A 12,485-nucleotide genomic window follows, 5' to 3' on the forward strand; every position below is an offset into this window, starting at 1 on the left:
TCATCATCGCCATTGTCATTGTCATCATCATGGCCAAGATGCTCAAAACATACAACCTGCTAAAAAATACTTTTTACAGACTACCCATGAAAGTAACATCCAAAGGTTCCAACCCTTTAACTGTTTTCTACTTTAGCTCTGCATTTACTGTGTTAATAAGTGCACAATGTTTTTAAACAGAAACAATTCAATTCCTTTAAAACAATATTTTATGCAGTAAATAGGTTTGTGGCAGTAGGTCAATCTTAGCTGTGGTTCCATGCCTGTGGCCCTTTATCTTTACATTCTTAAGCATATCACGTCTTCTATCCTCTCTGGTCTCAGTTTGCTCCTCTAGTAAATAAAGGATGAGGGGCAGGTCCATCTAGGAGGGTCCTGCCAGGGATCCAGAACCCCACAGTTCTCTCATGGAAACATCAAGTCCAGCCCTCTTTCAATCTAGACTGTTCTACCACCTCAGCAGACCACTGTTAACAGTAACTACATACTAATCCTCACTCTCTACCTGTGTTATAATGGGAGGGTTAGGTGAGCTCATATCTATGAAGTGCTAAATATCATTGTTTAGAAGAGAAAAAAAAAAATGGAGTCAGAGAGAAGGAGCATTTCTTCTGATGTTTTTGCATGGAATTATTTTCACTGTTTCTAAATCTAAACAAAGCCAGTGCGCCTGTCTGCAGATGCACTGTTGTAATCAACGAAGAGAAATGACATAGAAGAGCCCACTGCTTCCTTAACATTTAGGACAACTGCCTTAAAAGTAAGTGGCTTCCTTCGAAATTCCAGCCCTCAGTCTGGGTTTAGAGTAGTTTCAACACCCATGTAGCAACAATGAAAATGTCAGCAGCTCAAGGATCTCCACAGTTGTCCCTTTCTCCTACTCCAACGTAGTCAGGGATCAAGGCAAACATACACACCCCCAAGCCTGACTCATTTCCTTTCAGAGACGGGGGCTGACATTTAGAGAGCCCCGACTCTTCCAGGAACTCTGCCAAGGCTTCCCACATGATATCCCATTACATGTATTTCCTTGTTTATATCCTGAACTGATGCAAAAATATTTAATATGTCTATATTCTCTTACTGAATCAGTAAGTCTACTCTATGAGATAGGGCTTATTATCAGAGTATTAGATAATAAATCTGAAGACCAGACCAGTTCCCTCATTCACCTGAGCTCACACAGCTCATAGAAAGCAAGGTCGGGAATCTAATCCACATCCATCTGTCTCATGATCAGATGCCCAAGCTGGCTTTCTCTGCCCATTTTACTTTTCCAGCTATTTCCCTAGACCATGATGCCTTGTCCAAGTGGTTTCAAAATGTCAAGGGTACTGGATTTATAATCAGAAAGACTGACTGATCATGCTGAGCATAAGCCAGACGCCTTTCTATACACTGGAGATACAATAATCAATGAAATACATAAATACCATGCCCACTGGGAATTCATATTCCAGGGAGATTATCAGTTCATTATTTTGCTAGTTTAGTCCTCTTAAAGAGCTATTTTAAGGGCTTAATTCCCCCTGTTGAAAGTAAGAAAAACTTTGCCCTACTCTGTTTACTGAAAACATTTACTTTAGAAAACTTGTTAATTGTGAGGTTTGTTTTTGTTTTTGTGGGGTTTTTTTTTGGGGGGGGGTCTCTTTGAAAGATATGTCAATACTTTTAAAAGCTAAATGAGCCTTTTGCTAGCCTTGTGACCCAGGAACACAGGAATGTTTTTTCTCAAGGACCTAGGAACCATCTCTTTGAAATAGAATCAGCAAAGAAGATAGCATTCCTATCTCGCAGCTCCTGTGAAACAGTAGAAGTCCAACTTCAGCAGATGCCTGACTCCAAGTTTCAAATCTATCTCCTTCCATAAAGATGTAAGAAGTTCAGCTTTGCTTTGAATAAGGGCAGTTAGTTAATATAGACATACAGACGACCACTGCAATTATCATGTGAATCTAGAAAGAACATGTGATGTCACTAAATCCTCTTACTTGAGAACCAGCTACTGCTTATCTTAACAACATGTAGTGATAGGTGGTTGTACCAGAGGGGCTATCTAAAAGTAAGATTCCTTTCTGTCTTTGCAATCATTTAGCATATTGCCTGTAATGCAAATCACATTCTGGTGATAAAATTGTTTTCTTTCTCTTCTATGTTCATGGAAAACCTCTCTGAGTTTGGAGGAGATTCTGTTTTTAATTAAATTTTTTCCAGGATCATCACGTGCTAAGCACATGATAAAACAATTATTTGGAAGTTACATTCATACCAGGAATTGCTGTAAGAGTGCTGTCCTTCATGAATATGCTGAACAGGCAATTTTATCAAAAGGTTTTCAAACTGTTGAGGACAGGGACTAAACTTTCCCAAGTTAGTAACTCTCTGCTACTCTCAGAACATACCCTGCTCCCAAACTTTTCAGGCTGTTGTCCTGCTTGGAAAACCTTTCTCCAGGGATAGCTGGTAAATTCCTGATTAACTCTCCAATGCAACTAAAATCCTACCTCCTCCAGGTGCCTTCACAGGTTACCCCTTGTTCCATGGTGTTCTTTTTTATTTTAAGTCATTTACTCTTCTCCTGACAATTTGTTGTGGTTGGAGGACCACTTGCAGGTACCTGTATTAAATGCTTCCTACATGCCATGCTTTGTAAATTCACCCTTCTTTAGTTCTTGCATCCTTGTTATGAGACAGGTTGTACAGGTCTTTTTCAGATGAGGAACCCAAGGTACGGATGAGGGATCCAAGATTCAGATAAATAAAAGCCCAAGCCCTATAATTAGCAAGCTAAATTCACTCAGCTAATAAGGGCACATTGGGGACCACTGGTTTCCAGAGCCCAGGCTTGTGCCCATGGCTCTTGTTGGCTTCCAGCCTTCATCAGACATTCCTAAGTGCTTGCTGCAAGCTTGTGTGTCTTTCTTTTCTGTCACAGCATCAGGCTGTGGAAGGAAGGACCCATATCTAATCTCTCTATATACCTCCTGACTTGAAAGGAAACTGTTAAGGTGATACTTTGTAAGACTTTTTCAGAATTGTGGCAGTTATGGATGGGAACAGTTTTCTGCTCTGGGAAAGAACATGGAGTAAGTGACTCTGGGTTATTTTCTGGACAGGATGGGAATCCCAGGGCTTTTTCTGGCACTGCCAATGGCAGCAGGTATTATTTCTGCCTCCTCAGAGTCATCTGTACCTTCCAAATGAGGACTTTTGCTCATTGGGTATCTCCAGGCCCATTCCCGGCCCTCTTTAGGTGCTATTACTGGTTGGTGAACATGTGATAAGAAGGAAACAAAAATGTTGGTTTTTGTAGGTGACAGAATAGTCATCATTTCCAATCCAGGCAAGGCAATTACATCTGATTCTGTAGAATACATGCTCCCAGGGTCATCACAGTGATTACTGTCTTGTTCCTTCTGCCTCCTCTCCACAGATCATAATCACAACTGCAGCAACAATTTCCAGATCTTATATCTTAAAGTCAGGGTTTTATGTGAGTTCAAAGTCCTAGAATTGAGCTCTCTAGTTGACCGTGTGGCGTGAACTTCCTCGTGACAGCCACTGAAGAGAGCAGATGCACATCTATAAGATAAATCTTGGGGAGGCTGCTTCCCCAATGCTGAAAACAAAGAAACCAAGCCCTCTTGGCAGTGCATGAGACGAGTGAATGCCCAGAGCCTTTGGTTATGAAAAGACGCTAACAATGATCTTAAGTACTCCATCAGGGGTAGTATTTTCAGTTTACAGATTCATCTTCACATCCCCAAGTCTAGCGGAGATACTGTTTGATAAATGAAGTTGAACAGAGAGGAAGTGAGACAGTTCTTCTGTCTATTTTCTGGAAAGTGGTATAGGGTAAATGACAAGTACAGAAGCTGGCTTGGGTTTGAAGCCAAGAAGCAAAATAGACTGAGTCCTCAGAAGGCACATTTAACCCTTCTGTGATGCATTTTCTCAACAATAAGTGGTGATAAGGGGCAGCTGTTGCAGACAGGGGCATTAGCAGATACAGTGTAGACTAAAGCACTGTACCCCATTAGGAGCTGTCCTGGGTGCTGGTGTTGATATCAATTGTTACTTAGGAGTATGGCAGAACAGTAACTACTTGGGGTACTGAAGTTGGACTAATAGGGACCAACCCCAGTTACACTGCCTGCTAGTTTTGTAGTTGTGGCATTTAATCTTGTTAAACCTTAGTTTCCTCATCTGTAAACTGAAATGACAGTTCTGCCCCCTAGCATCATGCTGACCATTGCAGGAGAGAGTAACCTGCTCCTTCGAATGCTCAGCACCCTGCCGGCAGCAACTGCCTGGGGCTCCCCATGCAGGGTTAGACCACATGCCCAAGGACTTCTCATGGTTGGAGTGACCATCAACTCCTAACAGAGGCAACAAGGGCCACTGTCTTTCAGATGTAACACTAATTGTTGTTGTTCTTTTTTCTGGACGGAAGCTTTCTATTCTCAGAATATTTAAAGGAGCAAACCCTCCATTGAAGCAAATTACAAAGAAACAAAAGCAGGGCCATTGCTAAAAACATCAGCATTACATGCAGGGGTGGGCTGAAGGAGAAAGCTGTCCATATTTAATGGAAGGAACTCCTTATCTGTTTAATTGATATGCTTTTATTTCTTTACATAAAGGCAATTCCTCCCCAGCAGCCAGCAGGTTGACAGCAAAGGTTACTTAAGGGTCAGCTGAAATTACAGAGTGAGGAGCTTGGCCTCAGCTGGCAATCCCAGAAAGAGAGCATACCCAGTAAGGAGAGCCAACATTTGAAGATGCTGCACATTCCTGTTGCCTTTCAATCTAACGCTGCCCTGGGCAAATCTCTTGTTCCATCTGCACTGAGACCTGATATCTTTAGCTCCTGATGCAGGAGTCTTGGCTCTGTTAAAACCCTCTAAATCTTCACAGTCCGTGGGGCAGGACTGCTAGATGTTTTAACCTGCCAGCTAGGGTCTGGGAGACCTGGGTGTTTTCCATCCCGATACACCACAAGGCTGGCACTGTTGTCACAACATGGAATTAATTGGGTTTTTGCTTGCTTTTTAACAGTCATAATAACAGTGCCAACACCCTTTTCTAGGGCTGGGCCTAGGGTAAGAAAAGTGAATCACTCACCTTGGGTACTGAATACCTCTTGTTGAGAAGCCAAGAAAAATAAGATTCCTTTGCAAAAAAAAAAAAAATATATATATATATATATATGTGTGTGTGTGTGTGTGTGTGTGTGTGTGCGCGTGTGTGTATATACACATACAAATATATGTATATTCATATATAAACATACATATATATGTATGTGTATATATGTTGCATATATATATTGCATATATAAAACATAGGGATATTATATATTGCATATGGATATTATATGTACTATATGTGTGTGTGTGTGTGTGTATATATATATATATATATATATGTATAAATTTTTTTTCTTGAGGCAGGGTCTCACTCTATCACCCAGGCTGGAGTGTAGTGGCACAATCTTCACTCACTACAACCTCCGTCTCCCAGGTTCAAGCAGTTCTCATGCCTTAGCCTCCCAAGTAGCTGGGATTACAGGCATGTGCTACCATACCCTGCTAATTTCTGTTTTTAGTAGAGATGGAGTTTCACCATGTTGGCCAAGTAGCTGGGATTACAGATGTGCACCACCATGCCTGGCTAATTTTTGTATTTTTAGTAGACAGGGTTCCACCATGTTGGCCAGGCTGGTCTCGAACTCCTGGCCTCATGTGATCTGTCTGCCTCAGACTCTCAAAGTGCTGGGACTATACGTGGTAGCCACTGCACCTGACCCCATGGCAATATTTTAAAAAATTGAAGTCAACCTAAAAAATTCAAGATGATCAAAACATCCAAATGCAAATAAACACAGGCATCTAATACTGCTGATGTTAGGCAGAGGTGAGTTAGGTAGGCCATTCAAGTGGAGGGGCTGGATCTTGTCTTCATTTCAAATTTTGATATTTTGTTCCTCATGAAATTATTGCATTAATTTTAAATTTTATAAAATATTGCATGAAAGTGCTATTTATCTTGATTGTTGAAGTTTTTGGCTTCTTAAATTTTATTCCCAAGTCCTCACCCTAAATGTGGGGCTGCCCACTGGGACCACAAGGGCTAAAAAAGCTAAAGTCAACTGAGCACTTACAATTGAGAAATAAAAACAAAATCCTAGGCCCCCCTCACCAACCAAGAACCTCTTGGCCAAGGAGACCCAGAAAATCCTTAAAAACTGAGCTCCCAGCCTGACCACCATCTTTGGACTAGTTTTGGCCAATGCACAGAGAATGTGCAGTCAAGCCTTCCACATCCTCTCCTTCAGCTTTTGATGTCAAGAGATTTAAAAACTTTAAAACTCCATCCTTGGATTATAATAATGCTGCCATTTTTTTTTTTTTTGAGACAAAGTTTCGCTCATGTTACCCACGCTGGAGTGCAATGGCGCGATCTCGGCTCACCGCAACCTCCGCCTCCTGGGTTTAGGCAATTCTCCTGCCTCAACCTCCTTAGTAGCTGGGATTACAGGCACGTGCCACCATGCCCAGCTAATTTTTTGTATTTTTAGTAGAGATGAGGTTTCACCATGTTGACCAGGATGGTCTCGATCTCTTGACCTCGTGATCCACCCGCCTCGGCCTCCCACAGTGCTGGGATTACAGGCTTGAGCCACCGCGCCCAGCCAATGCTGCCATTTTTTGAACACATGACCCATCATGAGGTGTGAAACTCAATTTCCCATGCACATGTTTCTCCTTCCATAAATATTCATGACTCCTCCTATAGCTTTTTAAATATATACATCTGGCTACCGGCTCAGCATACATTCCTGCTGCTTTGCCTTTCCCTTGAGGCACTTTCTCTTGGCTTCTGCTGGAGGCTATGTTTCCCAGCCTGTGGGATGGACAGCCTGCAAGTTCAATCCTCTATGAGAAATAAAGATCTCCTTTCCAAATCTGTGGACCTGAGGCAGGATAGGTAGTGAAGGAAGTAATCATGTTCTCAAGATGCAGCAACTGGGGTGACAGTGGAATCAACACCATAAGCCTCTGCATTCACATGATAATTGAGCTCATCCATGCAAAGCTATCTTTGATTTTGCCCATCCTCAAACTGACCCTTTGCTCATTATAATAGTAAAAAACATGCCTGGGTGGAGATTTAAGGTGCTAATGAGACACTAGACATATGAACAAGCATGTACAGCTACTGCGCATGAACACTCAGAGGACCGCCCAGAACATGCTTATGAGTAACGCCTTTTCCCATCTCCTAATGAATAACCACGTAAGGCTGCCATAAAGGGAATCTCATCCTTATGCGTGGCCTGCCCTGCATCCTCTCTCTCTCTCAGGTGTACTGTCTACTCTGCCCCTAACATTCAAAGTATTCTTTTTCTTTTGCAATAAATTACTCAATGCTGCATCTCCTTTGCTGTGTGTCTCTTGTTTAAATTCTTTTAAACCAAGGAGACAAGAACTGAGGTATCAAAACACCCAAATGTTGTCATTCTTCAGTTGATACAGTGTACCAGGCACTGATGGGAGCATTTTGCCTGCAGTTGGTACAGTAATAAGCCTGTAGGGTCATAGCTTTTATAGCCCCTAGTTAACTTTAGGAAACAAAAGACCAGAGAGGTTAAGAAACTATCCCAAGGTCACACAGCTGAGATAGAATTCTAACCCCAAGGACTGGCTTCTGAGTTTTCCCTCCTAGTGACAATTTTATGCCACCTCTTCTATCAGATGAGGCATGCTATGTCCAACCAGGCCCCAGGAAGAGACACAGGGACACATTAGGCCCTGAGTGTTGGTGGGGCAGGTGTGCAGTCTACAGCAGCGAGAGATAAGGGAGCACACCCAAAGGAGCACCAATGACAGCCAGAAGGGAATGAGGGTGGGGTCTACCTGCCCCCATACCAGCACTCATGCACTTTCTTCTGAGAGCTAAATACTACTGCCACCAACAGCTCAAACAGCCCAGCCTCAGAACACTTGTTTTGACAGCCAGAGAGCTTCCCTGCCTATTCTGAAGTTGAGATTATACCCACTTTCTCCCATGCCAGCCTCCCTGGCTTTGGGAAATCACAGAGCCACACAGCTGCTTTTAGGTAGATGTCGTATCACTCACATGAGGGTAACAGGGTTCACTTGCATTCAAAAAGCACTCTCCTAGTATTTTTTTTAACTGAGTGCCATGTCCTTTTTATGCATCATATAATTCAATTCTAACAAATCTCTGACACCATTTGTATTTTTGTCATTACTGGGAGTTAAGCTGAGGTGTCCGACCACAAAACTCATGTCTTAACCAGGAGTTCCCACACAGTCCAATTCTCCCATGCATTTCATATTTTCCAGCACTCAGTTTTCATAAAGGAGCAACTGAGACTCCACAAATTAAAGTGACCTGCCCATGGTCAATAAGAGATTCAGTGCCATAGTGCCATGCTTAGACCTGCAGCAGGGGTTTTCTGGGTTTAAAACCACTCCTTCTTTACCATGGACATCACTCTTCCTTGAATTGAGATTAACCATTGAGATGAGCAGAACAGACCCATGCAGATGGTTACGAAGTCTCACTGACCTGTGGTCCGGCTATTCCTGGGGGCCCTGGTAGGCCTGGAGGCCCAGACTCTCCCTGTAGCAGGGACATCAGAAAACAAACAAAAAAAGAAAAGAAGAATGAGTGTCTCTTCCACCTCCAGGGTCATCACCGAGCCATGAGCCTCACACCTCCATTCACTGATTTCCCACTGGGACTTCTTGGCAGCCACCCCTGCCCCTAGGCTGTTTGAGCAAAAGGTATGTGTAAGTGGTAGCACTGAGTGTAGCTGGGCAACTGTGGCATGACCCGCCATTGATGTGGTTAGGTGGTGTGTCTCCAGCATGGCCCGATGGCCCCTACCTCCCATGTGTGTAACCTGGAGAAGCTGTCCTGCCATTTGTTCCAGGATTGGTCTCTAGGGCCCACAGGACATGGCAGAAATGATGCAGTATACTTGCTGAGATCAAGGTAGAAGATGGCTTACTCCCACCTTGCCCGGCCCCCTGCAAACTTGTACTTTTTCTATCCTACCAATCGTTCTGGGGAAAACCAGGTTCTGTGTTTTGATCTCACTCAAGCAGCTCTGCAGAGGCCCACGTGGTAAGGAACTGAGGTCTCTGTCAACAGCCACAAGAGTGAATCTGGTTGGAAGAGGGTCTTCTGCCAGACAGACTCTGAGATGAATGCAGCTCTGGGCTTGAGGGTTGCCCCATGAAAGACCTGAGCCAGAACAACCCAGAAAAGCCACTTCTGGATTCCTGATCCAGAAATTTGAAATAATAAATATCCCAATGATTTGATGCAAAGCAACTTGGTAGAAAGGCCTGGAAAAGACTGATCTAAACATCCCCCTAAGTGATTTAGAAATGCCCCCTAAAAGCTTCTGCACTGATATCAAGAATCTTCGAGGTTAAGACTTTTGGAATCAACTCCAAAGACCCACCTATCTTAATGAACTAAATGATCTTTTGAGCTGTTTAAAATTAAGGCAATGGGAAAGACCCATGACACGGATGAAAGAACATTCAAATGTGTTTGTTTACTATACCATATAATACAAGAAATGCTGCAAATGAAATAAAGGCCCGTTTTTAATAAGTTGATCATCAGGAGAATTTAATTAGGCCAAATTATTCTTAGTCAAATTAGCTTTAGGATCAGCCCCTGTCCCTTCGAGGGTTCCAGAGCATTTGGAGAAATTTCAAGGACCGTGGCACACCCGTGGAGTCTACACTCAAATATCCTGCAGAGCTGGGTCTGTGGAAAGGGAACAGGCACTGCTTAAGGCTCAGAGAGTCAGAATAAAGGATATCTTTCACGTCTGTGTTTGTATTCCCAGTAGCATGTGTGGGTAAAATACAAATTACAAATAAGAGGCTTAATTCTCTTGTTTGAAAAGAGAGAGTCTCACCTAAGCCTTTTCCTTAAAGCATTTGCTTTAGAAAACGGATCATTGTCAGTTTTTTATCTGTTTCTTTGACATGTGCGTAAATCCTTTTAAAAGGCAAAGAAGGCTTTCTTTTTCAGTTTGATGACCCAGGAATGCCTTTCTTTAGGAGTTAGGATCCATCTCTGTGAACTATAATAATCAGCAAGAAAGATACACCTCTATTTCCCAATTTCTAGGGGATGGTATCTCCCCAAGTTGCAAAACTGTATTTTGACATAAAGATACCAAAAGATGATTTTCACTTTGGATAAAGCCAATTAGCTAAGACAGAGGGCCATCTGAACTACCAGGTGAATCTATGATGAACATACGTGACAAACAGCACTGTCAGGACCTCTTACTTGCGGACTAGTTATTGCTTATCTTGAGAAAACGTCTTCCGTGGACTTTACCTGCTTGGCTATATAAAACACTGAGAGTTCTTCCTGTCCTTACCTTCTCTTAACAGATTGTCTGTCATGCACATTATATGCTAGTTTCAATTTAATTCAATATTAAAATTGTTTTCTTTCTCTTCTACCTTTGTGAAGAAATTATCTGGGTTGAGATGAGATTTTGTTGTAAGCCTATTTCCCCAGCACCCATGAAACTCCCTACCTCTGTTTTGCTCCAGGATAGACCATAAGCTCCATTAGAATAGGGTGTCAGCCTTCTTCTTCTGAACCTCCCAGTGTCTACATGTTGATTGACATGTAATACACACGTAACGGGGTGTCATAAACAGATCATGACAAGGGACCGAATGCATGCATGAATGGATGGATCCATTGATTGATCTATGAATCTGAAGTGCCTATCTTGGTGCCTATTACATAGTAGATAGGCAAAAGTTGTTGGACAGCAAAAGAAAGGAAGGGAGAAAGACAGGGAGGAAAGAAATGTAACTGAATGAGAGTATGTCTCCAGGTGTCAGCATGTAACGGAAAGTCACAATCAACATCTTCCTAAAGTGACAAAGACCCATAGATACCCAGTTCCTACCACTTCTATAGTTGTGTCCCACAACCCAGCACTCCTCATCTATCTTGAATCTTGAACCCCTCAAACGCTGAACACTTCTGGAGACAGAAGGGGCCGTATTGGGATCTCCAGAATGATCTTTTCATTTTAATGATAAGAATCGAGTTTCCCCTTTCTCCTTACCTTTTTTCCTTCTGTGCCTTCTCTCCCTGGCTTTCCTGGGAGACCTTTGTCCCCTTTAAAACCTGGTAGACCAGGGAGGCCTGGGGGGCCAGGAGGGCAGTCATTGCACACATCCTGAGAGTGGAGAGAGGGAGGGACAAGCCGAGAATGAATAGCAAATAGTTACAAAGCAAAGCACAGTAGCCCTGGCTGCTACCTCTCCAGATGGAGATTTTGTTTTTAAATGCCAGAGAAGACGGAAAAGCAAATAGGTGGACAGAGTCATAATCCAGATACTTTGGGTCTAAACTTTGCCTTATCTGTTTCTTAATTGAAAGTTAGGTTTCAGCACTGACATATCTGGATATTTCTCCATGTCTCCAAACTTCCACCCAGACTTCTGGAATCACCGCCTAAGGAAATTATGTCAAAAATTCATGTAAAATGATCTGTGAGCATCTAAAAACATTAACAGTGCAGATTTAATACAAACATTTAGTATTACTAAACATAGCAGGCACTGTCCCTAATGTTAGAGACCAAGTTGGGAGCTGAATTCTCTGTTCTGCGTTCGTCTAAGTCAAGTGGTTTCTGATCGAGGAATAAGGATAAACAAGGCAACAGGCACACACCCTTGGGACTTTGTTCCTGTGACACATCCAGGCTCTGACCATGCTTAGCTTTATTTTTTACCCAAGGTAAGCATTTAATAAATGTTCCCTGGAGTTGGGCTTTGTTCTACTTCAAGGCAGATAAATACTGCTCCTCAAGTAAATTTAAAGTGCTCTGAGCCCAGAGCATGTGCTTTCTGAATTGTCCATGTCATCTCTAGATCTTACAGTTGAAAGCACACTATGCACCAAATAAAACTCACCTGACTGTACTCTAGCCTGCCCCATCCACCTTCCTCTTGATTTGCTTCCTCCTTGCCCTTCTCTCTAATCCTCCCTCTCATCCAACCTGCCTCTCGCCTTGTGATAGACGTTTAATGGATAACACAGGTAAAGCACTTAGAATACTCAGGATAGATGGATAGACAGACAGATAGATAGATAGATAGATAGAGATGATAGATAGATAGATAGATAGATAGATAGATAGATAGATAGATAGATAGAGATGATAGATAGATAGACAGACAGATAGATAGATAGATAGATAGATAGATAGATAGATAGATAGACAGACAGATAGATAGATAGATAGATGATAGATAGACGGAGATGATAGATAGATAGATAGATAGATAGATAGATAGATAGATAGATAGATAGATATAGATAGACAGATAGATAGATAGATATAGATAGATAGATAGATAGATAGACAGATATGATAGACAGATAGATAGATA

At 42.3% G+C, this 12,485-nt stretch overlaps 1 protein-coding gene across 1 annotated transcript in view; it reads right to left on the reverse strand.

The window, feature by feature from the left end:
• Nucleotides 1-12,485, reverse strand: part of COL22A1 (collagen type XXII alpha 1 chain) — a 320,119-nt gene that overhangs the window by 51,646 nt on the left and 255,988 nt on the right. The window contains exons 45-46 of the mRNA XM_017501684.2: nucleotides 11,153-11,266; nucleotides 8,599-8,652 (exon numbers count right to left, since the gene is read on the reverse strand). Coding sequence (XP_017357173.1) covers nucleotides 8,599-8,652; nucleotides 11,153-11,266 — 168 coding nt within the window. The remainder of the gene's footprint in view (nucleotides 1-8,598; nucleotides 8,653-11,152; nucleotides 11,267-12,485) is intronic.

Source organism: Cebus imitator, unplaced genomic scaffold (genome assembly GCF_001604975.1).
Source record: "Cebus imitator isolate Cc_AM_T3 unplaced genomic scaffold, Cebus_imitator-1.0 Scaffold284, whole genome shotgun sequence".
Lineage (NCBI taxonomy): Eukaryota > Metazoa > Chordata > Mammalia > Primates > Cebidae > Cebus > Cebus imitator.